At 42.9% G+C, this 23,910-nt stretch overlaps 1 protein-coding gene across 4 annotated transcripts in view; it reads left to right on the forward strand.

Moving 5' to 3' along the window:
• SDK2 (sidekick cell adhesion molecule 2) overlaps positions 1-23,910 on the forward strand; it is a 412,765-nt gene that overhangs the window by 355,173 nt on the left and 33,682 nt on the right. For 2 of the 4 annotated variants that reach the window (XM_042452124.1, XM_042452125.1), the window contains exons 22-36: positions 2,112-2,233; positions 3,140-3,249; positions 4,703-4,853; positions 6,081-6,318; positions 6,502-6,617; positions 7,580-7,769; positions 9,582-9,680; positions 9,984-10,178; positions 12,835-13,036; positions 13,537-13,640; positions 14,106-14,176; positions 18,287-18,422; positions 19,181-19,237; positions 19,987-20,088; positions 20,483-20,598. In XM_042452124.1, the coding sequence (XP_042308058.1) occupies positions 2,112-2,233; positions 3,140-3,249; positions 4,703-4,853; positions 6,081-6,318; positions 6,502-6,617; positions 7,580-7,769; positions 9,582-9,680; positions 9,984-10,178; positions 12,835-13,036; positions 13,537-13,640; positions 14,106-14,176; positions 18,287-18,422; positions 19,181-19,237; positions 19,987-20,088; positions 20,483-20,598 (2,009 nt within the window). The remainder of the gene's footprint in view (positions 1-2,111; positions 2,234-3,139; positions 3,250-4,702; positions 4,854-6,080; positions 6,319-6,501; positions 6,618-7,579; positions 7,770-9,581; positions 9,681-9,983; positions 10,179-12,834; positions 13,037-13,536; positions 13,641-14,105; positions 14,177-18,286; positions 18,423-19,180; positions 19,238-19,986; positions 20,089-20,482; positions 20,599-23,910) is intronic. The other 2 variants (XM_042452127.1, XM_042452128.1) reach the window with 1 other exon arrangement.

Genomic DNA, 23,910 nt, shown 5'->3' on the forward strand with positions numbered 1-23,910 from the left:
AATTCAAGTTTGGGTCTCATTCATCCAGGCACATAATATACTCCTCACAATCTGACAACAAGCAACCACTCACGAGGCTTCAGAGTTATTAAATTAACAAACATCGAAGTAATGAATAAGAAATTACAGAAAACACTGTCATCTCTCCTTGTGACCTTCATGAGATGAGAGTTTTGCATTTGATGAATATTTGAATCTCTTCAAATATTTGTTTGAGACCTGCACCATTCTCAGCCCTAATCCAGGGATCCAGAAGTCTTACAATGCATCATTAATAAGCCACTAAATTGGCTGCTGAGAATCTTCTTGTTTTTCCGTCCCGGTTCCTTATTTTGTTCGTTGGGTGGGTTGGGTATTATTTAATGTAGTTTGATCGTGGAGTGGAAGGTTTATAATTATTTAGTTTTTATCATAGAATATTTAGACGCTGTTAGGTTTGCATCTCTGAGAGAAGAAGGATATATTACCTTTGTATCTATGATTGCAGTGATTGCAGGAGAGAAAGGTGCTTATTCATGCTAGATCAGCAAAGGTTCCTATCTGGTCCACCATCCTGCCTCTTAGTAGTCAGTGAGATGACTCTGAGAAGTCCATGAAGAGGACATGATGACTATAGCATCCTCCCACTTGTCTTCCATGACAGTTAGAGTTACCAGAGTGAAAACTGAAGAGGGCTTCTATATGTACTGAAATTCCTTTTCCGACACAATTTTTAAAGGTACAGGAGCCCTCTCCAGTTTTCACTCTGGCAAACCTGCTTGACAACTGGTTTACAAACATACTACCTCTCTTCCTGGACATACCCTATAGTCCTGTTGTGAACATTTGTTGACGGTCTTATCCTTCACACATTTGTCTAACCCTCTTTGAAGTGTGTCTTTGAGAACATAAGAACATGATCCTTCCTCGACTGCCCATTTCTTCTTAAAGTCTTAGACACTCAAGATGTTTCTCAAGATGCTTTTTGTGTCAAGGTTATCTTCCCCTGAAGCCGCTTTTACTTAATAAAGTAGCCATTTGGTGTGTGTTTTTTAAAACAGATTTTCTTGATCTAGCCTCCTTCAGATGTTTTGAGCCAACTCCCCAGCAGTCACTAGCATGCAAGCTGGAGTGGTGGGAATTGTAGTCCAACACATTGACTTCCAGATTGTGGTAGGGTATCAGATGTAGTCAGGTCTGTGACTATGATCTAAAGTGATACATGCTGCTTTTTACAGTATGACCACTAGAAGGTAAAAGCTAACATTGTGGAAGAAGAAAAATTCTCAGTTTACTTAGCATCTTTTTCATACACAGGACTGTTCCTTAGTGGCCCTGACTATAAGATTTTGAGGCAACCGATGCATGACCCATTCTTAAGATCGGAGTTTTTCCTGTGTTTTTAATTCCTGTGTATGGGGCTTCAGTGAGAGCTATAACTAGAAATGGAACCTCTTCAGATATAGAAAATATTTGCACAAGGACTCAGTGCCCCTGCCCAGGCATACAAGCAAAACTTTGTGGTTGCAGTTGTTGAGGCTGATGAGAATGGCTTTTCCATGGTAATAACGTTTTCCTTCAACTGTCATGCATAGCACCTGTATTGTCCTTGATTCTGTGTTGGCTGTTTTTTCATTTTGATTCTAAAGATACTTTTGATATTACTCATCTCAATCTCTTCTACTACTGTCTGCTCAAGTCATGCTAAAGCCTGCATTATAAAGCAATGTGTCTGCCTTCAAATTGCCTACTGACTTGTAGTGCCTCTATGGATTTCATAGGGTTTTATAAGGCATGGAATACTCGGAGGGGGTTTTGCCAGTTCCTTCCTTTGAAATATAGCCTATGGCACCTGATATTCATTGGTGGCTTCCCATCTAAGTACAAACCAGGGCTGACTCTGCTTAGCTTCCAAGGTCAGACAGGATCTGGTACCTTTAGGGTATTTAGGCCCAAATAATAAAGCAATACCTTCCCCTTATATAGTTAGCTTATTAGAAGCAAACTTCCTCTTGAGTGCAGACTTTAGCCAAGATGCCTTTCAGTGAAGAATGTAAAGGGATGCAGTCAATTGGTATCATCTTCACACTGTAGATAACAAAGTTTTGTCTTTGCTTTCTCTTTCTTTGAAGAACTTCCTGGGGCTCCTACCAACCTGGGCATCTCCAACATTGGTCCTCGCTCAGTCACACTTCAGTTCCGTCCTGGTTATGATGGCAAGACATCTATTTCCAGGTGGCAGGTAGAGGCTCAGGTAAGCCTGTGGCTGGCTGGCTGACATAACAGTGGAAGACGTTTCCCACCACCAAAATTTGTGACCTCTTTTTCTCCATTCCCAATACGATACAAAAATTAAATTTGCATGTTGTTTTTTTCCAAAGTACAAAGTGGCTAAGATTGTTCAAGAACTACATGGCAAGGAGAGAAGAAAGAGTATGGCAAACTAAGGGTTAACATGGGAAATAGAAGATAACAGAAAATAGAAGCTGTGTTTTGTCTGCCTTTAGTCTGTTGTTATATACTGCGTAAGCATGGAGTTTAATGCTAATGCAAATTTGTCATGGTGGATATTTAATCTTTTTATTTTGTTTTGTTACTATTTTATTTTACTACTACTACTACTACTACTACTATTTTAGTTTTCTCTTCCTTCCTGCAGAGATACATTTGAGATTTCGTGCATAGTGCCTGGTGAAATCTCAAGTCCTGTGGGGAGGCAGCAGTCATTCTTACCAACAGATTTTAGCATATTTCCATTAAGTCCTCTTAAGTGAAATGTGTTACGTTTATAATTCCCTTCTGTATTTTTGTGCATTTATTTAGAACAACTATGAATATACCTTGGGGGGTGGGGGGTGTTGCAGCAGTTTATCAGTCAACGGTAATGATAACACGGCAGCAATTTATTCTCTCAAAGATCTCTAAAGTGATGAGATTGCTATGATTATTTGTTTTTTTAATTTGCCCAAATATTTACTTGCATTGTAAGATTATCATACATAAGCAGTCATGCTTTTCAGTCTCTGAGAACACAACACTACAAGTTTAGCTAATGTATTTTTACTGTGTGTGTGTGTGAGAGAGAGAGAGAGACAGAAGCAGTGGTCTATAAAGTGGCAGTCCTATCCACCCTAATCCTATTGCTTTGCTTGACCTCCAGGTGGGTCAGACTGGTGAGAGTGAAGAATGGGCCCTCATCCACCAGTTGTCTAATGAGCCAGATGCCCGTTCCATGGAAGTGCCCAATCTCAATCCCTACACATACTACAGGTGAGTGCTAGTTAAGGGAAAGAGGGAAAGAGATTCATAATGGCCCTGCTCTATGTTTCTTTTGCTGGAGATGCCCAAGAGCTTATGAAAAGATGAGACCAAAATGCTAGAATTCTTCTGCTCCCAGAGTCCAACCAGGTGCTTCCAGGAAGCCCAAAAACAGGGCAACTTTCTCTTCCTTAGTTGCTCCACAACAACTTCCATGGAGAGGCATGTTGGAAATAGACAATGTTTCTGATAGACCTGTCCACTGTGAGTGCTTTTCCACAATACCCAACACATGAGTTTCTGTGGTGGATGGCAAGTAACCTGCCAAACAAGGGGTTCACTTTACATTTGCATTAGCAAGAGACTGAATGTTTTCCTCCAGAACAAAGGTAGGTTTAATAAAGGTTAATCAAATAAGAGAAAGTCAGAGGAAACCAGGCCTCCTTATCTTTTATGATAGCTCCCTCAGGTTAGACAATGAAGCTTATAAAATTCATTAAAGACCCCCTACCTTTTCTCTCAAAATCTAAAGACTGGACTGATGAGGAAAGAAAATGGCCTATAAGGCTACCCTAATAAAGCCATATTTCTATGCAAGGCTTTCAGTGGAAGGGGAAATAATAGAAGAGCTTCTAGAGGTCATTTGAAGCCTGTGTGTGGGAAAGTTCAACACACGGATGAGGAACCTTTTCCTGTGTCACTTCAATCTTTTCCCACCACTGATTCCAAAGCTTGGCACATTCACTTTTAAATTAAGTAATTCCTATTATCCTTACAAGGCCTAAAAAGTAGTTCATTTCCATTACACTGGCCCGTTACAGATGGGCACCCTAGGACGGACTCAGTCTGTGCTAGGGTTAGAAAGGGTTGTCTGTTCCAGATGCCCCTAACTCTAGCACGGACTGAGTCTGTACGAAATGGTGGTCGCCGTTCCACACGGCCGTCGCCATCTTGATGTAGCCATCTTGAATGTCACGGCGTCACATCCGGGGCCCAGGAAGGAGCGCAATTTTTGTGCTCCTTCTTTGCTGCGTCTGGGAACCGCGCCATTTGGCTGCTGCGGTTCCCGGACGCAGCAACCAGCGGCGGCAGGAGACCATCGCTTTTCGGCAGTCTGTAACAAAATAACTGTTTTTAGTTACTTTAAAACACACACACACATCTTTTGATTTATGGTACCAAACACACTCTCCTACAGTCTACATTTTCAGTTCCTCAGCCTTCACAATAGAGCATGAGATAGTAGCATGAAGTAGCACTTGAACTATGTGATATTCCTCCTCCATCATTTATTGAGCCCACACCCTTGGAACTTTAAAAATTTAAATGGTACAATTGTGCCACAGAAGGAGTAAAGTTATTGCAAAAAGAAAGTGAATTAAAAGCTGCAAGTTGTAGTAACTACAACTACAAATTTGTAGTTACTCCCAAGATCTGACTAATCCATCTGCTTTCTTCCTACCAGCTTCCGCATGCGACAGGTGAACATCGTAGGCACAAGCCCACCCAGCCTGCCTTCCCGCAGGATCCAGACATTGCAGGCCCCACCTGACATAGCTCCTGCCAATATTACACTGCGAACAGCCAGCGAAACCAGCCTCTGGCTGCGATGGATGGTGAGCAGTTATATAAGGAGCACTAGAGGCTATTATTGTTTGTTGAGGGAAAGGAGTTAGAAGAAAACGAGAGAGTGAAGAAGCAACAATGGGAGCTGAATCACAGCAGATCAGTTACCCTGATGTTTGTAACCAGGCAAGTCAAATAAAATGTTTCCTAAGATGGATCTGAAATCAAAAAGTCAGAGGGAGTCAATGAGGGTAGCAGTTCTGGTGAAAGCTAGTTTCACCATTGGGTATAGATATAAAATGAATAAGGGTATGCAAAAGTTAGGACTTTCCCTATGTTTCAACTAGTCTAGGCTTCCTCAGAGGGAAAGCCACTGATCCTCTAAAAAAAGGAATTCTGTGACACCGGTTGTGTCAAGATAAGTGCCATTTTTAATCAATTGATTTCCTCAGACCTCAATTTCCTCATGGCAGAAACCTGTGAACTCCTGTTACTGTGAGTAGAAACAGCAGTATCACTGAATTTTATCACAGATAGAGGTGGCATTGTGTTCCACATTAAGCAAACATCAGTGATGGAAGTGTGATTCTTGTCCTTCTCCTTTTTGTTCTTCTCTTTAAACACTTAGTGCCATCATCTGGACCTGTCTCAATTCCAGACAGCAAACTTGCAGCATGCTGTTCACAGGTTTCTACTATGAAGAAACTGAGGTCTGCAGAAATCCACTGGTTCAAAATGATGCCTCTGTTTCTGGAGAGGTTTTCAGGAACTGAAGCCCATGAAAATGCATATCATTGTAGGCCCAGGACAAGAAATAAGAATTGGAAGTAGGGCGGGAGTAGGGTATAGACTGTGGGGTGCAGAATGGCTTCTGTTCTGTAAACAACAAGGCAGAAGAGTCAGCTCCAATAATTAGATTTGTTTTTCAGTCTTGATATTGAAAAATAAATAGGCAAACAAATATGCAAACAAACAAAAATTAATATTTAAAAAAGAGAGGAAATAACAATAATGAATTTCTTTTTCCAGTCCTAGGATTTTATTACCTAGTTGTTTGTTCATTTATTTGTTTATGTATTTGTTTTTTCATCTGAAGAAAACTGACAATTTGCCAATAAATAAATATTTACTTAAATATCCTTGGGAAACTCATGGAATTTTATAAAATTTGGGCATCACTTAGGGAGTTCTGGGAAGATGTGACATCTTTAAGAGAGGAAAAATTCTGGAAAAGGATAGGTTGGAGACTGGCAAAAATGCTCCCTTTGTTTCCCCAGCCCCTCCCAGAGATAGAGTACAATGGCAGCCCAGAGTCTGTGGGCTACCGGTTGCGCTATTCACGCTTAGACGGCCGGAGCCGCACAATGACCAACACCATCCATGACCGCATGGAGCGTGAATTCACCATTGAGGACCTGGAAGAATGGACTGAGTACCGACTGCAGGTGCAAGCCTTCAATGCCATTGGGCCCGGGCCATGGAGTCAGACCGTGGTGGGGCGAACCCGGGAGTCAGGTATCCTCTGCACCCCAGCCTTGTCACTAGCCCTTAAGACAGTCTGGCAGGCCTCTCACCACCTGCTTGGAACTTTATGTGTGAAGGTTTGGGCTGTGTATGTTGATTTTCACCAACCCAGCTCAGACAAACCAATTAAGTGTCAGGTTTTTCTTCCTTCTGTTCTTCCCTTTGTACATACAGTTCCTTCATCAGGACCCACCAATATCTCAGCCCTGGCAACTACATCCACCTCCATGCTGGTGCGATGGAATGACATTCCCGAAGGTGACCGAAATGGACTTGTACTAGGCTACAAGGTAGGTAATGGAAACAGTGGCCCCTTCCCTGGCAAGTAGCCAACTGTCTTGAACCATTTTTTATACACCAAGATTTGAGGATATTCTTCATCCATTGCCTGAAGCCTCCTGTAATTTCAATCATAACCTCACTGTCTTCCTTAGTGCACTGAATCTTGGTGTATACCTGCAGACCCCCTGCTATCCCTGTCCTCCACTTTGTCCTTCTAGAGATGTTTGAGAAATTCTGCCTTGGTAAATTCTGATGAAAACTGACCTGGTCCATAGCTCCTGGACTAATGATCAGATTAGACTGACACTCTTCTGAATTTCACTGTACAGTTTTTATCTCAAAAATGCTAAAATATACTTAAAGTGTGTATTTTAGAGTAAAATACAGTTAGTAATGCATGTTCTTAAGAAGATTTTTTAAAAGTATGCATTGACATATGAATTTCTAAGCAGCTTTTTTAAAAATTCATTCTTACAGAGACAAGTGGATTTATGAATGAGCACATGCAAGATTGAGAGACTGGAAATAGCTGTTCTCTCTATCCTTATGCTCATCTCTCCCAAGCTACATGTTTTAACAGCTTTTACTCACTAATCCTTTTCATCTACAGCCCAGTCTCATGCCTTGGCCACTTTCAAAATGCCCTAATTTTCTGACTGTCCCTCTTGTTGTGGAAGAATGTTACCATACCAATTTTTCAGGAAAGAATGCCTCCCACTCACAATACCACAGGTAGAATTCAGAGACATAGCCTTGTTAGTCTGAGAAATCAGTATGCAAAGGGATCTTGTAGCACCTTTGAGACTAACTGAAAGAAAGAAGCTGGTAGAAAGAGCTTTTGTAGACTTAAGCCTATTTCCTGAGGTGCATGGGGTGGAGTAGTAAGTAGTAATACTGAAAGACCTGGAGAAGGGAGACCCAGTACTTCTCCTTTCTTTGCTGGCTATATGCATCTCTCTTATTCTTTTAGGTTATGTATAAAGAGAAGGATTCAGATGCCAGGGCCCAGTTCTGGTTGGTGGAAGGCAATGCCTCACGGAGTGCCCAGCTGACAGGCTTGGGCAAGTATGTCCTCTATGAGATCCGGGTGCTGGCTTTCACCCGCATCGGTGATGGTGTGCCCAGTAATCCACCCATTCTTGAGCGCACACTGGATGATGGTAGGTATCTAGCAACCTTCTATCTACTGGCCAGAATTACCATTTGAAAGAAGGAGAGAGGGGGTAACCCAAGGAAAGAAGATGTAGGAAAAACAGAGGTACTGGTGTGATGCTTGAATGCTATGCAAAGCAAAGAAAAAGAAGCACCAATTCTGATAATACACAACAACTTTTGATGAGGACCAAGGAAATCACTTATGATTGTACTGTTTGCTGAGATATTAGCAATTCTTAGTACTGTGGCCTTGGGTAAGTGACACTCTTTCAGCCTCAGGGGAAGGCAATGGCAAACCTCATCTGAACAAATCTTGCCAAGAAAACCCCATGATAGATTCACTTTAGGGTTGACATAAGTTGGAAATGACTTGAAGGCACACAACAGCAACAACAACAACAAACAGATTATTGTTGCGCACTCAAAGTGCTTCATTTGTATTGTATTGTTTTGTTGCAATTCTTACAACAAATCTCTATGATACAGTATGTTGGTATTATTGTCCTCTTATTGTAGATAGAGAGGGTGAGATTTCATAGCCAAGGTAAAATCTGAACTTCAACTTAATTTCATAAACCCCTTGCTAACGATCTATTGAGACATGTCAAAAGAGCAGTCTGTCCTCCTAGGAACCAGCAGCCTCCCAAAAAACAGGGAAGAGGAGGGAAAGATAGAGGGGGAGGGAGTGTGGAAAGAGGAAGTCAGTCCTGCCCAGTTTGGTTTCTGACTATGCCTGCCATTGCCCTAACCACTTTTTACATGCGACTACCAAGAGATTACTTAGTCAGCCCCAGAGGGAATGTGACTTTGATTTTCTGTTCCTTTTCTAAAGCCTTAATCCTGCATCAGCAACCACTTAGCATTCCCAAGAACAGCCCCAAAACCCAAATATACAAATATTATTTTATTATTATTATTTTATGTACTTATATCCTACTTTTTATGTACTTATATCCTACTTTTCTCCCAATATAGGGACTCAGGGAGGCTAACAGTAAATTTAAAACAGTAAAAATTAAAAACAATACAAGAGCATTTAAAAGTATAAGTATAAAGTTTTAAAAACAAAGAATTTTAAAAGTTTAAAAAATACACATTAAAATATTTAAAAGATATATATATATATATATATATATATATATACACACACACACACACACACACACACACACACACACACACACCCCTTGATTTGCATAGCATTTAAAAACCCAACCCTCATCTGATTTAAAAAGGCCAATGGCACAAAAATGTTTTTACCTGCCACTGGTCTCTCTAGGGAGGAAGTTTCAAAGCCTGGGAGCAGTCACTGAGAAAGCCCCCCTCTCCCTTGTTCTCAACAAACAAGCTGGAGAGAGTGGTGGGACAAAGAGAAGGGCCTCGCCAGATTATCTGAATGCTCTAGTGGGCTCATTTTATGAGAAAAAGACCTTCAAATAACCTGGACCCAAGCTGTTTAGGGCTTTACAGGTCAAAACCAGCACTTTGAATTGTGCCTTCAAACAGACCAGCAACTAATAAAACTGTTGCAACAAGGGAGTTCTGTGCTCCCTGTAGCCAGCACTAGTTAACAACCTGGCTGTGGCTGTTTGGGAACAGTTCCACATAGAGTGTGTTACAAATCCAAATGATGTAACTAAGGCATGTACCACTGTGGCCAAATCTGACTTCTCAAAATAGAGCAACTACTGTCACCTTAGCGTTTTTGTGCATGTACTTAGATGAAGATTCAGTGCTCTTTACTTGTGTAGGTATACGTGTTCTACCTGACAGCACAATCTAAGCACCCCATTCTCTCTTGTATTGTTGTATTCCAGTGCCTGGACCCCCAGTTGGCATTCTTTTCCCTGAAGTTAGAACAACTTCTGTACGGCTAATCTGGCAGCCACCAGCTGCTCCAAATGGTATAATTCTAGGTAAGCAGGTACCAAAGACCAGGGTGACTCAAGGAATCACTAGTTCTATCTCCAGTCTTTTCTCAACCATTTTGGATGTCACTTAGTGTCATCAGAGGCACTATGGTGAGATAAAAGAGACTAACCCATTTTACTTGTGGGTAAATTGTGGGCCACTACTGTCTTAAAATCCCATTCTGTGATTCCAGTTTCCTTCTTTTACAATGATATGTTCCTGCTTTGATCATATGAAGGATGGGCATAGGGGAGAATTTTCCTTTTCCCAAACATTTTCTAACCACACTGTGTTCAAATTATGTCCAGCTTACCAGATCACCCATCGCCTCAACACCACAACTGCCAATTCAGCCAATGTGGAGGTCCTCAACCCCAGTGCTCGCCAGTTTACTGCTACTGGTCTTAAGCCTGAGTCCACATACCTCTTCCGTATCACAGCACAGACCCGAAAGGGTTGGGGTGAAGCAGCAGAGGCACTGGTGGTCACTACAGAGAAGAGAGGTAATTTTGCCAGGAAGGGAAACATGGGATGTAGTGGGAAGAAAGATCTTCAATGGGATGCACTATGTATGAGAGTGAACCTGTGTGATAGAGAATGAGTTGGTAAAATTCTAGACTCTACCACATATGGCAAGGAGGGAGCATAATCTTTTTAATGTGTGCCTACATCCAAAAAGTTTAGTGCAGGGAATAAATTGATTAAGCACACCAAGAAAAGAGCTATGGTATAACTTTCTGTGTAATAATGCTAATTGATTAGATTCAGAAAGAGGTTTCTTACATAGTGTAGTTTTTTTTCAAAAATGACACAAGTGCATATAAGCATACAGAAGTGTGTGGAGAGAGAGACAGTGCAATATCAAGTCATTCTATCTGGAATCGTACCACTTCAGGCCCAAATTAAAAATGAGATGCAATCATATGTCTCTTTCCCCTGAATTCTTTGAACAAGATGTCAGAGACATCAGAGGTATCAAGTTTAAGTGGAAGAATAGTAGGGAAGCTGCAAAATTAATTTCTTCTTGGTTTTTTTTTTAATAATAATAATAATAATAATAATAATAATAATAATAATATTTATTTGTATACCGCCCTCTGGCAAACCAATCCGGGCGGTTAACAACAGTAAAATATAGAATATGACAATTAAAAAAACACTTTATCCCTCCCCCCCTTAAGACAGTATTAAACAGTATAACATATTAAAAACACAATACAAGCATAAAACCAGCAGTTAAAACTAAAAACCCTGATATCCCTCTGTTGATCCTCAACCATCACTAAGATGGGGCCACGGGAGGAATGAGGGAATCAGGGAACCTGGGCCGGGATGGTTAATCTGGAAAGGCCTGCCGGAAGAGATCCGTCTTGACCGCTTTTTTAAAGCTGTCTAATGATGTTATCTGACGGATCTCATCCGGCAGGTCGTTCCAGAGTTTGGGGGCGACAGCAGAGAACGCCCTCTGGGAGGTTGCCGCAAGCCTAGATTTTAGAGGCTGTAGTAAGTTCCTCCCAGAGGACCGGAGAGCGCGGGGAGGATTGTACGGGAGGAGGCGGTCTCTAAGATAGTTTGGACCCAAGTCAAACCACTTTTGGCAAACCACTTTTGCCCACCTTCTTTTCTTTCCATTTGAGAAAAGGTAGAAATGCCTCTATTTTTTTTTCTTCACAAAAAAAATAACGGAGGAAGAGAGTTTTGGGGGGGGGGGGGGGGAACGAAGATGGAAAGTATTAAACAGAAGGTCATCTGCCATTATTTTCTGTACAGAAAAGGGCTGCTGCCTGTGCAAAAAATGCTGCTTTCTGTACAAAACAACTAAATGAATTTTGCACAGGATAAGCTGCAATTTGTGAATAGTCTTCCAAAACTGCAAAATGTTTGAAAACTTTCTCACCGTGGGGAGAAAATTGCTAAAATTACTTTTTGCCTCCTTTGAAAAGAAAATTAGTGAATAATTATATCACTATGTTGCCTAACATAAAGAGGAAGGTGGTGTACCCTGAGTCTATATGGATCTCAGCCTCTCAAGTTGTAGCTAGATAGTCAATCTATTATCCTACAAAAGTGTTAACTAAAATCTTTTATGTTCCCCTATAGGTCCAACACATTTAATAGAAACAGAAAATTGTGAAGTGGTAATTTTATTTAGTTAATAAGACATATTTAGGGGCTTTCCAGACAATCTTATCAAACAACAACCACCCACAATTTAGTTGTAGTAGACACCTTCAATACTAGTAAGCCTGTTGCAGAGAAACTATAGTTTCTCACATACTACAAGGAAAATATGAGATTTTTCCCACACACAGCCACCTGCTTGGAGTGTACTTGGGATGTGTAAAAAGTAGCCATTCAAGAGGGTTCATAATATGGTCATTCCTATGATGTTTTCTGACTTCTTGTAAATGTTTATTTTATCCCTATTTTATGTTTCTTATTCCTTGATAAGTCACTGAGCATGTTCTCCTTGTAATTCTCAAGCACAAGATTAATAATGAAGCTTGTTATAAAGAAAAATACCCATAAGGAATACCTGAAAGCCTGTTCCTTCACCATCACCTTCTGCAGTCAGTTTATTAATGTTTCTTATGAGTTCTTCTGATTGTATTTAGTTATTTTTAAACCTATCTACTTCCAATCCTGCTATACCTGTACAAGAAGACTAGTCAATACAAATGGACTATGGAAAGGTTGTGCAGTCCTGTCTGTTTTGTGGAGATACCATGCTTTTCTCTTTTTAGTAACACCTATAGGAGCAGCACACAAAAATGTAGAAAGCCTTACTTTCTTGAACACAGAAATACCATTTTAAAAATAAAAATTAGGATACATAGGAACACAATGAATATCTCATATGCAGGAAACTAACATCTCTAATTTGCAGACCAGTATAGCTTGTTGTGAGCCAACTGGATATGGTTTGGTTTGGATTAGATAAGAGAAAAAAACATTTCTAGACTCCATCCGCAAAGCATATACAGTAAAAAGGCAGGATTCTTGAAAATTCCTTGTAAAAAATACAGCCCTGCTCAAAGTAAACTCTTTCCTAGCCAATGGGATTTACACATGTCACTGCATCTATGCGGTTATTACTGCAGCTGTTTTCACCCCATGCTTGCATCCTTCAGCAACCTGTGCCTTTTTTAATCTCACTAGACCGTCCCCAACCTCCCAGCAAGCCAGTTGTATTGCAGGAAGATGTCAAGGCAAGGAATGTGCTACTATCATGGGAGCCAGGCAGTGATGGGCTCTCCCCAGTCCGGTATTACACTGTGCAAACACGGGAACTCCCTGATGGGAAATGGTTGTTGCATTCTGCCTCTGTCAACCACAACACAACATCCTTCATAGTTAACAGGTGAGTTACCAACAGATGGGTTGTTAGGAGCCATTTATTGAAAAAGAAAGGTGGCATTGTCAAGGTTGGCTCTTCTGATTTTGTCAGTCTGTTCCATGGCCAGATTTGGATCATCCAGGCTTCTGCTTTTCAATCATGTAAATTGTCTTGCATCCCAGTCTTTAAGGAAGACAGGATATTAACTAACTAACTAACTAACTAAGGCTTTGCTTAGCTCACCATTTGGAAAATCTCTTCTTTGTCTCACTCTTACTAAGCCTGAAAATACCCTCTTACCAAAAACCTGAGATTTTCCATTGCCTTTTTACTATGCCTGGAATGGGAGTTAGCCATAAGGTCACACAGTTATCTCAATGTTGTTTTTTCTGAAGTCCTTAGGAAGAGCTTATTGGCTAAGAAGTGAAAATATTAGGGAAAACAGAAGGCAACAAGAGCACTGGATCAGGATTTATCTTGGACTTTTCCAAAACCAAGCTTAGTACCATGTTCTCCCTTTGCAGGCTGAAGCCTTTCACCACCTACAAATTCCGAGTCAAGGCAACCAATGACATTGGTGACAGCGAGTACAGTGAAGAGTCAGAGTCACTCACCACTCTACAGGCTGGTATGTGAACTCACTGGATTATGACATACTTCAGCAAGAGATCTTTTTCCTCCACTCATAAGAATAGAGACTGTCATAAAATGTGAAAGATGTTGGTAGATGGGGTAGGCTGAAGTTAAGGTGAAAGAGCATTATTAAGCACAATCAAATGACCCATGAAAGGATCACAGAGTAATACAGATGGGGTGGGTTGTGCAGTGAATAATGTAAACTTATTACCAATTGGACCCAAGTTATTCCACATCAAGGAAATGTTGCATCATCAAAAAGGGTTTTCTCTCTGCTTCAGAATCACAAAATCGACCAATATCCTACAAAATGGTAATCACTGTATGCACAATTGTTATCATAACCTGCCAATTTGCTATAGTCTACCATTTTCCATTTACCTGTGCACTTCAATGAAAAAAGAAAGAAGAGTTTGGTTGTTCCTGCTTGTGTCCCACATCTTTTGTCTTCCCTCAGCCCCAGAAGAAGCTCCCATCATCTTGTCAGTGACTCCTCACACGACCACATCCGTCTTGATCCGCTGGCAGGTAGAGTGGCACACTCATCCTTTCTTACCCATTAGAACTCTGAATAGGAGAACAGGAATGTACTTGAATTCTTACCATCTTAGGAAAATCCAGATAAATATTACTGTGTTATATAATAGTTAAGCATGGTTATGTCCTGTGTGTTTGTTTCTGGTGGTCAGCAAATCTTGGAAGTTGATCTAGTTAGTCTATAGCCTTAGGACAGTATAACCAAAGGCAGCAGAAATACCATTTTTCCATGTGCAGCTACATTGCCTAGGAGGGGTGCCGCCACAATGAAACCAAGATCTGCATATGGAGAAAAGGCCACAACTTTATTAAACAACCAGCAATCAAGGTAGGGTTGGCCCAAAGCATGAGGTCTGGATCTGGAACATTGTACATGTTGGGGCGTAGGGAAATGTGCTGTGTCCACTACAACCATGTGCAGAGTTGATCCACACAGGCAGAACACCACGAAAAGGCTCTTGGAGAGAAGTTTGCAAAGGCTTCGGGTTGCAAGGAAAAATTCCTCCCACGCAGGCTTCAGCCTTGAGCTCCCGGCTTGAAGAAATAATACAGCTAGACAGCAAGGCTCTCTCAAACATGAGGGCTTTAATTACCTGTTGCAAGCTATATACAAGAATGCACAAGAGTACCAGACAGCTGTCTTGGATACTCACAGCTATATATACAAACAAAGTGCTTCACCAACCACTGACCACAACAACCCAACAAGGAGATAGTCACTTTCTCCCTTATATAGGTGGTCTTCTGTGAAGTCATGGGTCAGCCATGCCACCAATGAAGCCTGGCTGGTTTCATTCCCAGCACCTGTTGCATCATACTGTATCCCATGATGTACCCGTGACTGACTTCACCTACCGTGCATGTTGCATCAGATGTCCCATGATGCACAGCTCCCAAATGCTGACTCACACACACCTGCCACTTGAACTGTAGTAACCTCTGCTCCAGTTCCTTCTAGTGGTCACATCCATGTCATTTCCAGGCCAGTGTGGAACATGGGACAGTACAACCCCCCGGTTGTTTGATGAACCAAAATGCCTGATCACGGTCAGGCTTTGGGATGACATAGGGGCTAAGGAAACGTCATCTCGCAGACATGCAACCAGCCGATCACATGTTCTCATTCAAGCCCCTAGTCACCAGGAGGTGTTGCCATGATGTGGCCCCCGCAATGGCCACAACACATGCCCTCAGTGCTCCCATGTCCCAAAGGACTCCCGATCCAGTGCTACGCAGCCCTGGAAACCACACCCACCAGATCCATGACCTATGCTGCTGCCCCAGAAGTTGTGATAGGAAAATCCACAAATCCTAAGGAGGGAGGGTGGGAGAGCCAAGCTAAAATGGCACCACGAGAGGACGCCACATGGCCTTATATAGGCCATATGGAGGAGGAGCCGGGAGGGAGCCCTGCCTCCAAGCAAGTCAGCCAATAGGCTTCCCTGGAGGACCAGGGCACCAGAGAGAGGGACCTCCAGCCCCCTAGAGCGAGCCCCTTAGTTTCCAGAAATGAGTGACCTTACCTGTAGAGTAACAAGGAAAGTCTCACTTAGTATATGTGTTGTGGAGGAGTAGCAACAATGCAGGTAACTGTGGATACTTGTAAGGGTCCAAAAGATGACACAGAGATACTGGTAATGCACAAAAGACAGAATGTTGGTTCAAGATAAAAAGAAAAAACCTGAGGAATCCAAATATCTTGTATGGGTACATGCATCCATTTTTGAATACCACAATGCTTACAAGGAAGAGGTGGGCAACAAACAGGCTTCATGTAGCCATTTACTGATTTGTGTGATCTCCAATGGTAGCAAATATTCCACTGACCAAAAAAAGCCACAATTGACTTCTAAAATGAGGTGCACAGGGAGCACACACCATGTTTTCAAGCTGGAAAACAATCTAGAATCCTCCCAAAAGGACAATGCAAGTTCAGAAGTCAACAGCTACTTCCTGCTTGGCTTGTTGTAAAGGAAAATTGTGGCATACCAATATTCAGTAGCACAGTGGTGAGAGTGAGATGTAATCCCATCCAGTAATGCAACCTTCTCCATCCCTTGAAGTTGCCCTACCTTGTATATAAGGATTCTGAGGCATCTGCCTGGGCTGCTTTCTAATAGCAGCAGCAGACCATGGAAACAAGATCTTCTGCAACCCTTCCAGTTTTTGGCTGAGCCACAAAAGGTGACATTTCTAAAATGCAGTAATAAAAGACCTATTATGTTAAAAGACAGTTGCAAGTGTTAGCTGTGCAGGGGTGTATGTGTCAACCTGACCCTGGGTGGCTCTACATTGGCCAGAATATTCCAAGCTGCTCCCAAAGTATTCTGACTCTAAAGCTCCCCAAATTTCCCAGGTACTCCAGAGCAATATCAAGAGGTTGACTACACACGCATCCTACTGTGCCACTGGCATGAGTCACTCTCTGAAGTCGAAAATGAAGTGTCCAACATCAGTCACATGACTGGGCACCTCGTGACCTCAGAGGGTAGGGTTGCCATAAGTCTGGACCTCCAAACCGGGACAAATGTAGGACAAATGTAGGACAAAGTTTTCAAATGGAGGGCACTTTTTTTAAAAAATGGAGGACCCGTGGAAAAATTTGATGGTTTTAAAAAAATGTTAATATAAATACATGTTTCTTAGGCATGATCAAAATGGAGGACATTTGGGCATTATTCCTACACAGATGACAGAAATGGACTTTCCCTTTCTGCCACCCCCCCCCCCTCATTCCAAACAGCACATTTGGGCATTGAACATGGCTTTACTTAACATGGCAATCTCTTGCATATTTCAGAGGCTTATTCCATAACCAAACTCTTTGGGTTTCATACTGAATATGTCAAGGTGATTTAACAAGAAGTGGGTTTGCCCTCAGATTCAACTGTACTTCTCAGAAGTGTGTACTTGGTCAAGGGACTTTCGGTTTTTTTCACTGCGCATGAGTTTGTAAAAATCAGATCAACTTACATTGGTCGTGCCTCAGAAGCTGGCTCATTTCATCATCATCACTATCCTCTTCCTCCTCTTCCTTGTCCTTCCTCCCTCCTTCCTTCCTCCCCCTTCCTCCTTCCTCCCTCCTTCCTTCCTTCCTCCCCCTTCCTCCTTCCTTCCTCCCTCCTCCTCCTCCCTTCCTTCCTCCCCCTTCCTCCTTCTTTCCTCCCTCCTTCCTCCTTCCTTCCTCCCTCCTTCCTCCTTCCTCCCTCCTCCTCTGCCTCCCAGCCCAGGCCCAAGCGGAGGAGGAGGTGGGTGGCTGCCTTGCCGCGCTCCCACCCCCGCCCACGCGCCAAGGCAGGAGGCAGGCAGCCAGCCGCCTCCGCCTCAGCCTCCTCCTCTGCCTCTGCCTCCAGGGCCCAAGGAAGTGCGCAGCGCGGAGGCGCGCCAGGCGGAGGAGGTGGTGGGTGGCTGCCTACCAGTGCCTGCTGCCTTGGCGCGTGCGCAGGGAGCGCCAAGCCAGGCAGGCACCTCTCCCTCCTCCTCCGCTTGGGCCTGGGCTGGGAGGCAGAGGAAGAGGAAGAAGGAAGGAGGAGGGAGGGAGAAAGGAAGGGAGGCTTGGAACGGAGGAGGAGGAGAAGGAGGTGCGCCTCCTGCACACGCCTGAGCCCCCTCCCCACCTCCCCGCCACCCTCCCCCGCTTCCGAACTGAGGAGGAGGAGGAGGAGGTGGGTGGCACAGCCACGCGGGGAGGCAGGGGAAGGTGGGTTGGCACCGCGCGGGCCCCAAACCGGGGGCTGGGGGCCAAACCGGACCGGGACCGGGAGGGAGCCCCCAAAAGCGGGTTTGTCACGGGGTCCGCCGGATTATGGCATCCCTATCAGAGGGAGTAGCTTATGCCAGCAGCAGTGCCAGGATGCTGTATGAACTCTGGAGTGTTCTGGCTTTTCTGAGAAGATCCTGAGCAAATTGTGAGTTTTTAAAATTCACATTAAGGGAGGGATGGTCCGTATTCACTGTTGAACTCCCCTTCCCATGTGAAGACAGTCTGCAGTCTTTTGCTCTGCCTCTTGTGGAGAAGGTGATGTAAGGGCAGAGGGAAAATTATGCAAATATCCCGTGTAGACATGTCCCTTGTCTCATTATCCATTTCTGATGACATAGGCTCCATCTGAGGACAAAATCAATGGCATCCTGCTTGGCTTCCGTATCCGCTATCGGGAGCTGGCTTATGAAGGGGTGAGAGGTTTCACTGCACGCAGTATTGGCAATCCCAATGCAAGATGGACAGAGCTGACCTGTGAGTATTATTGTGCATAGTGAGGGTTGTAGAAACTGGGAAAAATCAGAATCCAGTATGCTCAGCAGCCTTACAGAGTTTGCCATTGTTTTCAAAACATACACACACACTACTGCCATCATGTGAAGCAATTTTCCAGCCAACAAACCCTAGTGCCAAGCACAGCCACTAGTGAAACCCAATGTACCCAGTCTTTCTAATGCTCCCTACAAGAACAAAATGACCGCTTACTCAGAACTTCTCTTTGTAATAATAAAATCAGTGTTGCAAACTTCCGAAAAGAAGTCAAAGACTAATAAGTAATTCTTCATTAGGCATGTCGTTATGCTTCTGCCGAAAGTTCCCAGCAGGCTGTCAAAGTATTCAGCCTTCCTAGTGTGAACCTTTTTGTGCCAGCTTTCATGAAAGGCAACTTTCCTTCTTTGTGGAACTGGTGGATTTATTTAATAGGTGCCTGAGTGGGCCACTGTGGAAGTTATAGCTAGGCTGTCTAAATGCCCACAGTTAGTTCTAGCCAGCTTTGTCTACCTTTGGCAATGAAAGGGATTGATTTCTCCCTTTCTGGGTACTTGTTCCTTTTCCCAGCCCTTTGTTGAAGACTCCTTACTGTTCTTTTTTGTGGTTGTAAGTTTCTCTCCTAGCTGCTTTTTTCCTATCAGTGATGTCTGTTCATTCTGCTTGCATTGTCAAGATGTTTGTTTTCATGTGGCTAACCTGCATTGACTGCTTTTCCCTTTTGACCACCTGCCCTCCCACAGCAACATATGCCATGAAGAACTTGACAGAGGCCTCCCTCACACAGTATGAGCTGGACAGTAAGTGGGTGTGGATTGGCTGTGCATTTGTGCCTGCTTGTGTTTGTGGTCTCTCTTCATACATTGCATCAATTGCCCAGATCATTTTCCCATTCCAAAGACCAACCTAGCCATCAATAGCAGAAAAATTGTCAAGAATCATCAGAAATCTGTTGAAATCCACCAGTTTCTGAGACTGATCTTAATCAGTTTCTGACCCATACAAAAAAATCCCAGTCCCAGGTAGTGGTCGGTCCATGACTAGGAAACTGCAGAAAATTCCCTCCAAATATAAATTACCATCATTTGACCCAGCATAGAAAACCAGGTCCAGAGTGTACTCTGAATAAGTGGGACCTGGAACCAGTTGGCCTCTGATGGGAAATATTTCCCTTTTCTAAATTCAGTTTAGAGAAAAGCTATTCCCTTCATCTTGGTATGCATTTGTTCACAATATTGGGGCTAGTGACATGCTTTTTAAAAACTTATACCAGGTATTTACATAGTGAAAGTCAAGCAATGAACTACCACTCTCATTCTGTCCCACTTTCTTCTGGAGAATTATTCTGGCTTTATCTTCCCGAGAGAATAGTCATTGTCATTGCCACTGTTAAGGGGTGTTAGGTAGAGAGCAAGTGAAAGGGAGGGGGGGATGAAAGCATGAAAGACAGAACTTGTGCCCTGCTATCCTGAGGCTGCCTGGGAATTAAAAGGTAGCCTCTGCTTCCCTGGTGATATTTGTCTTTCTCCATTTCTCACCTTTTCTATAGATCTAAACAAGCATCGCCGCTATGAGATTCGAATGAGTGTCTACAATGCTGTGGGTGAGGGACCCACCAGTTCACCACAGGAGGTGTTTGTTGGGGAGGCTGGTAAGCTGAGCCACCTTCTATTCAGTTGTTCATGTTGTTGTAGATCCTCAGACCTGCCCTGTTCTAGCTCAAGGCTATAACCTAGGCTTCAGTTTCTTCCATTGATTGAGATAGTGGAGACTGTATTACTTGCAGCTTTAGAGCAAGTTTTATTCCTGTTAGCTACTAATCCTACCCAGGAAATCCACAAAAGAGGCAACTGCCAACAGCAGGTGTGTTGGCCTGGATCCCAAGACGTACATGGCCATGACCAAAGTCAGGGACTTTACAGGTCATATTTAAGGATAAATATTCAGTTCAGAACAACACATCTCCTGTCTCTCCATGGGATTGTGAGAATGTCATCTTCTCCAGCTTCTGTTGTCTCACTGTTATTCCCTCTGTTCTCCCTCAGTTCCCACAGCTGCACCACAAAATGTTGCCATCCAAAGTGCTACAGCCATCCAGCTTGACATCACATGGGAGCCTCCACCTCCTGAGGCACAGAATGGAGATGTCCAAGGCTACAAGGTAGAAAGCAATGGGGATGGAGGCAAAGAAGGAATTTAGTCTATGAAGAAAAGTGGGCTCACTCCTCACCTTGGGGAAATGTTCCAACTTGAACTTGTGAGCCAAGTCACAGTGTTCTTTATGGCTATTCAGGATAATCTGAGGAATATTTGTTGTCATGCAGGGTAAGAAGCCTGTGGCTCTCCAGGTGTTATTCTGTTAAAGGTCCCATCATTCCTGAGCAATGAGCATGGTGGCTTGAACTGATGGAAATCTAGCATACGGAGAATGCAGGTTGCCTGCTCCTGTGGTAACATAAATTTTGTCCCAGTGCATAGTCTCAGTCTAGATGGTCTAGAGCAGTGGTTCTCAACCTGTGGGTCACAACCCCTTTGGAGGTCGAATGACCCTTTCACAGGGGTCACCTAAGACCGTTGGAAAACAGTAGCAAAAGTACAGTTATGAAGTAGAAACGAAAATAATTTTATGGTTGGGGTTCACCACAACAACCACTGGTCTAGAGGTACCTTACACTAGAGTGCCTTGTGACACCTGGCAAACAAATTTATTATGACATGAGCTTTAACAGATGGTGATAAATCGAATACCCTGACACTAGTAAATAAATGAGTGGGTCATTAAAGAGCTACAACAGTCTTGATTATTTTTCCTTTAACGGCTACCTCTCCAGATGCAAATAGCTTACAGTTGTTTAGCAACCATTCCATCCTCCCCCCCTTTTAAAGACAAGGATAGTCTGGTTGGGTTCATCTATAGAAGAGGACCAAGGACAAGATCCAGCTGGCCTATAGATCTCTGCCAGCACTCTTATGTTGCTATTGGGGGGCTGGTTCTTCCCCAAGTATGCTGGGACAGCTAGAAGCTCCCTGATACATCTCTGCTCCTCCCTGGCCACTGATAGGCTGCAGGGCTGCATCCAGGCACTAAAGATGTACACTATCTTTAAAAGTATTTACAATAGGATGACCAGAGGATTTCGGCTGCAGCAACCTGGCTAAACAATAGCCACCTTTGTTCCTGGAAAAAAAGATGTAGTTTCACACTTTACCAGCAAGTGATGCTGTTGAACCTCAAATAGGGTGCTGTGGTTTTGTACGTTCTCAGGGATACATACATTTGTTCCTGGAGAACTGTTTCTAAGATGTTTATAGGCGTATGCAAAACAGAGACAGTAACTGACTCTTAAAATCAATTAAATTGGGGAGAGAAATCAAATAAAAAAGGAAATGTAATTAAAATTCTTTTTAAACTGAAGTGATTGACTTAAGTTGGAATTTCAGCATCAACCTTTTCCAGAATTAAGTTATTAACTAGACTAGTAATGAATTAAATGAGATATAGTTCTAAAGAGAAAACTTATTTTGCTGGTTCTTTACCCTAAGTCTGGCTGTTTTGGATTTAGACAAAACTACTTCTTTCCTTTTATTAATCCTAAATTTATGTAATTTAAAAATTGAGGTCACAAGACTGAAACCACTTACCGAGTAGCCTCCCTGTGTTCTGCCCTGGACACTGAGGCTCCTAATCTTCAACGAAAATCTTTTGTTGGACCTTATACTCTTAGCTGAGTGTGACTTCCAACAACTATCAGGGTAGCTGTCATTACTACTTTATCTCTTCTTTTAGAATACAGTGAGCTCGCGCCATACACGGCCTCCTTATAGGTGGCTTTCAGCATATGCTGAAGCCGCCTGGGAAATGGGCAAGTGCCCCACACACACGCATTGCTGCGCGGCAAGCACGAGCCCCATGGATATAATGGGGCTCAAGCTTATGCTTTTTGCTTTAGGCAGGGGATTCCCCACGTAAAGCAAAGGCCCACTGTATTTGTTAACTGGTCATAGGAAGGTGACATCCAAACTTTCAGTCTGGCTGGGGGACCTATAGTAGATGTTGTTTCTTTCCCCTTGAATATTTACCAAAAGGCTCTCAAGCTATTTCCATGCTCTAAGTCATGGATCTCCTCACATGTGTACACATTCTTGATATACAATACTACTGTTCTGCCTTTCCTGTTTGGTCTATTTCTTTGGAATAGGTTATATTCTTCTATCTGCTCCTATCATGAGATTTATCTCACCAGGTTTCAATTATGCATATAAAATAATAAGTATTAAAAGTTCAAGTTCATCTTGTTTATTTCCCATGCTCTGTGCATTAGTACAGAGACATCTAAGACCATTAGTCATTCTGCCCATTCTGATTCGTTATAGTTGTTTTTTTCTGTCCCCTCTTGGGTTCTAGTACTATTGGTCCAATCCCCCCGCATCATTGAATGGCTGTCAAATGCAATCCTTCTCCTGCCAGAAGTCCCTCTTCATAAAAATAGAGAGCATGTTACAAGAACCCAAATCTTTAACAGCACCATCTACCAAGCCAATTGTTCACTTCTTGTATTCCTTACCCTCCTCCTGGGCTTTGTCTTTCAAGAGGAAGGAGAGATGAAAAAATAACCTGTGCCCAAGCGCCTTTAGCTGCCTCCCAAGGGTCTCAAGTCTAGTCTCTTGCAATATCACTAGTTGCTGTATCATTGATTCCAGCATGGATCAGAAGGAAGGGTAATGATCGATGGGCTTGACATTCTCCCTGTTACATCCTGGATCTTCACCCCCAGGAGAAAGCATAGGTCTCGAGACATCATATCAGGCCTAGACACCACTGCTTCTGTTCCTCACAACAAAGAATCACCTACTACTACTACATGTCTTTTCTTCTTCTGGGAACTGACAATAGTTCTTCCATCCATAGTACCCTCCAAGGATGCCTCTCTATCTTGAGAGGCGTGGGGCTCTTTTCCCTCTTCCTGTGGCTCTTAATCCCCTATTCAGGGGAGAGTTTGGAAGCAGTTGCTTAGCTCCAGGCTTGAAGCATGGTTCTTGATAGTTCCACTTCTGTATATCACATTCCTTCAAGGAACTTCCTACTGGGATGGAGAATTGTTACCCTCTCTGGAGGCATACCCCATTTCTTGTCATTCCAGAAGACCCCGCTCCACCTTTTCTTAATAAAACCTTCACTCTCCCTGATAAGTTGAAGTATAAATACATGGGCCTCAAGCTGCTGCACCTTTTCCTCCAATTGGGCAACTAGTTTGCAGTTGCTCCAGATACAGCATGGCAAATCTTCTGGCAAGAACACAAACATGGCACAGTTTACACACCATTATCCTTCTCTCTCAAGTTCAGAATAGGAGCAAGGGTGTGGAGCGGGGTGGCTATAAAATAATGGGTGCCTTTTTTCATTTTCAATGAAATAAGGCTTTCAGTACAGTATTTAATTTAAATTTAAATGGAAAATAAACATAAATATAAT

The sequence above is a fragment of the Sceloporus undulatus genome, chromosome 2, assembly GCF_019175285.1.
Source record: "Sceloporus undulatus isolate JIND9_A2432 ecotype Alabama chromosome 2, SceUnd_v1.1, whole genome shotgun sequence".
Taxonomy (NCBI): Eukaryota; Metazoa; Chordata; class Lepidosauria; order Squamata; family Phrynosomatidae; genus Sceloporus; species Sceloporus undulatus.